Source organism: Octodon degus, unplaced genomic scaffold (assembly GCF_000260255.1).
Source record: "Octodon degus isolate 3935 unplaced genomic scaffold, OctDeg1.0 scaffold00076, whole genome shotgun sequence".
NCBI classification, from domain to species: Eukaryota; Metazoa; Chordata; class Mammalia; order Rodentia; family Octodontidae; genus Octodon; species Octodon degus.
Window position 1 is genome coordinate 5,998,200 of NW_004524652.1, and position 3,022 is coordinate 6,001,221.

At 42.6% G+C, this 3,022-nt stretch overlaps 1 protein-coding gene across 6 annotated transcripts in view; it reads left to right on the forward strand.

The window, feature by feature from the left end:
* Sbno1 (strawberry notch homolog 1) overlaps positions 1 to 3,022 on the forward strand; it is an 81,656-nt gene that overhangs the window by 54,089 nt on the left and 24,545 nt on the right. For all 6 annotated transcript variants that reach the window (XM_004635876.2, XM_004635877.2, XM_023720458.1 and 3 more), the window contains 4 exons: positions 983 to 1,180; positions 1,605 to 1,772; positions 1,855 to 2,030; positions 2,432 to 2,563. In XM_004635876.2, the coding sequence (XP_004635933.1) occupies positions 983 to 1,180; positions 1,605 to 1,772; positions 1,855 to 2,030; positions 2,432 to 2,563 (674 nt within the window). The remainder of the gene's footprint in view (positions 1 to 982; positions 1,181 to 1,604; positions 1,773 to 1,854; positions 2,031 to 2,431; positions 2,564 to 3,022) is intronic.

Genomic DNA, 3,022 nt, shown 5'->3' on the forward strand with positions numbered 1-3,022 from the left:
TTATAATCTGTGTTATCTCAAGATGACTAAATATTTATGTTTTAGTTTCCTGAATTAGGTTCTCACCATCTATTAATACTAGAACCATTTAATGTTCTTAGTTTTGGTTTTCAGATATTTTTTCTGAATATGAAATTATAATTGAAACCAGCCATTTGTGCACTTTTTTTTTTTTTTCTTTTTGGTGGATGGCTCCGCCTGCCATGGGAGCAGGGCTGGCGCAGCATGTAGTGCTGGGGATTGAACCCGGGGATCAAACTGTAGTCCCTGTGCTTTGCCTACGCTTGCCTAAGCAGGCGCTTTAGACTGCTGAGCTATCTTGCTGGCCCTTGTGCACTTTAAAAAAAACAAGGTTTTAAGTCCAAAAAATGTTACTCAGTGGTAGAGTGCCTCACATGTGTGGGGACCAGGTTTAAATCCCCAGTGCTTGGAAGAGAAAAAGGGATCTTGTGAGTTTCTTTTTCTCCATGTTGTATGACTACGTACCATAGGTATCTAGGCTGTGCTCACAGCCACACACACAGTTAAGTGATGGCTGCCAGGGTTCTGTTTTCACCTTTCTAAATCAGTTGGGAAATCTGTTGTGTAGTAAGTTTGTACTTGGTTGTCTGATTTCTTGAGAGTCACTGAACAGAGCTTGACTTTGGGGGATTCTAAGAGTGCTTGCTTGAGTTTTGCTTTTGCATCCTTTCTCTCTGCACTTCTCATGTGAATCATGTTTCAACACAATGTGATGTCTTGGAGTATTAGAAACATTCATTGTGGGCCAGGGAGATGGCTCAGTAGAATAAGTGCTTCCCTGGCAAGCCCAAGTGTCTGAGTTCATTCCCCGGTTCCACAAAAAAAAAACCTGAGGCGAAGGAATACAGTCTTTTGTTTTGTTTTGTTTATTGTGTTTCCCTGAATACATAAAAAAAAAAAAAAAAAAGAAAAGAAACCTTCATTGTATTTCAGCTAACAATCTTATTTGGGTCTTGGGTAGGTGAAGAAATAACTCGAGAAGCTAAAAAAGCACGGAAGGCTGGTGGCCTTGCAGGTAGCAGTTCCGACGACAGTGGAAGTGAGTCTGATGCCTCGGATGTTGAAGAAAGTGACTATGAGAGCTCGAAAAACTTGAGCTCTGGGGATGACGACGACTTCAACCCCTTCAGAGATGAGTCTAGTGAGGGCGATGAAGATGGTGAGTCCATCCTTGGAGGTGGATACTGGCTGGCCTTGCTACAGGAGACTGGAACAGGCGTGCTGCATTCCAGCCTTCTTTCTGTATAGCACAGAGCGTCATGGAGATTCTAACCTTTATTCAGTGGAGAGCTCTAGAATGTTCTTTTTTTTTTTTTTTTTGCGGAACCAGGGATTGAACTCAGGCCCTTGCGCTTGCCAGAGAAGCGCTTATTCCACTGAGCCATCTCCCCAGCCCCTAGAATGTTCTATCTGTTGGCCTTATTGGTGAAATTTTGATCTCAGTTTCATGCAGTTACTTATTTTTGTTAGCCCATCTTTATAGTGCATGATGATGGCAGTTATCATGGCAGGCTGGTGCTGTGCCATTGAACTAGATGTGTGTTCTATTTTAACCAAGAATTTGCCATACATTTTTCTTTCAGATCCGTGGTTAATCAGAAAAGACCACAAGAAAAACAAAGATAAAAAAAAGAAGAAAAGTATAGATCCAGATTCAATTCAAAGTGCCTTATTAGCATCAGGTCTTGGCTCAAAACGGCCTTCTTTTTCATCTACACCAGTTATTGCACCTGCTCCCAACAGTACACCAGGTAGCCATGTAGAAGCTTGCTTTGTCTGAAATACGCTTTTACATAAAGTAAACTCTGCAGTGACTTTATGTTCTTTCCCTAGTGAACAGTAACTCCAGCAGTAATAGTAGCCTTATAACAAGTCAGGATGCTGTGGAGAGGGCTCAGCAGATGAAGAAAGATCTGCTTGAGAAACTAGAAAAGTTAGCTGAAGACCTCCCTCCTAATACGCTGGATGAACTTATCGACGAGCTGGGAGGCCCGGAGAATGTTGCTGAGGTAAACCTTACTTGATCAGGGCTATGTTAATTTTTTGCTTCTTTTTAAAATCTTATAAAATGAATGGTAGTCAAACCTTGTGTTATGGGTGTTATTTTGGGTATCATCACAGTGGCCTGTCTAGTTTCATCTTGTAGATTTTAGAACCGTTATTTCACTGTAGTTATTCCTCAAAAGCTGTTAGAGTCTTTGTCCCCAGTATCTGAGTTTGCTGAGCCAGTGGTCTTGACTACCACCCTTGTGGTACATTTGTGTGGTTGTGGCCGTGTAGTAGCTCTTCCCAGGGACCTTGTTGCGTGTACTGTGTCCCTGGGACCTGGTGCTAGCACCAGGATGTCCTCAGTGAAGTAGGTGATTCTAAATTTTTTTGCACGTAGTCATGATGTTGTTTGGCTTTTCAGATGACTGGCCGCAAGGGACGGGTCGTAAGCAACGATGATGGAAGCATATCTTACGAGTCAAGATCGGAACTGGACGTGCCTGTAGAGATACTAAATATTACAGAAAAACAAAGGTTTATGGATGGAGATAAGGTATATTTCTGCAGGAGGCTTTTGAGTTATCAGGGTCTTGAGGGTTTTTTTTTGGGGAGGGGGGACATTGAACCGGGGATTGAACTCAGGCCCTTGTGCTTGCCAGGGAAGAGCTTATTCTACTGAGCCATCTCCCCGGACCCCCAGGATCTTGAGTTTGAGGCCATCTTGGAAGGCAGCTAAGCTCACCACTATACTACCAACGCTTGAGGCCATCTTGGACTACATTTTGATACCCTATTACAAAAACAAAAGCAATCCCAAAACAAAAGATGCTAAATCTCATCACATTTACTGACGTGTGATTTTTTTAGTCTAGAGTGATACTCAGAAGTACCTGAAATTACTAGTATCCTATGTGTTCACTGTTTTACTTAGTGCCGTGCTGTGCGCGCGCTCTCTCTTTTTCTCTTCTCTCTCTCTCTCTCTCTCTCTCTCTCTCTCTCTCTCTCTCTCTCT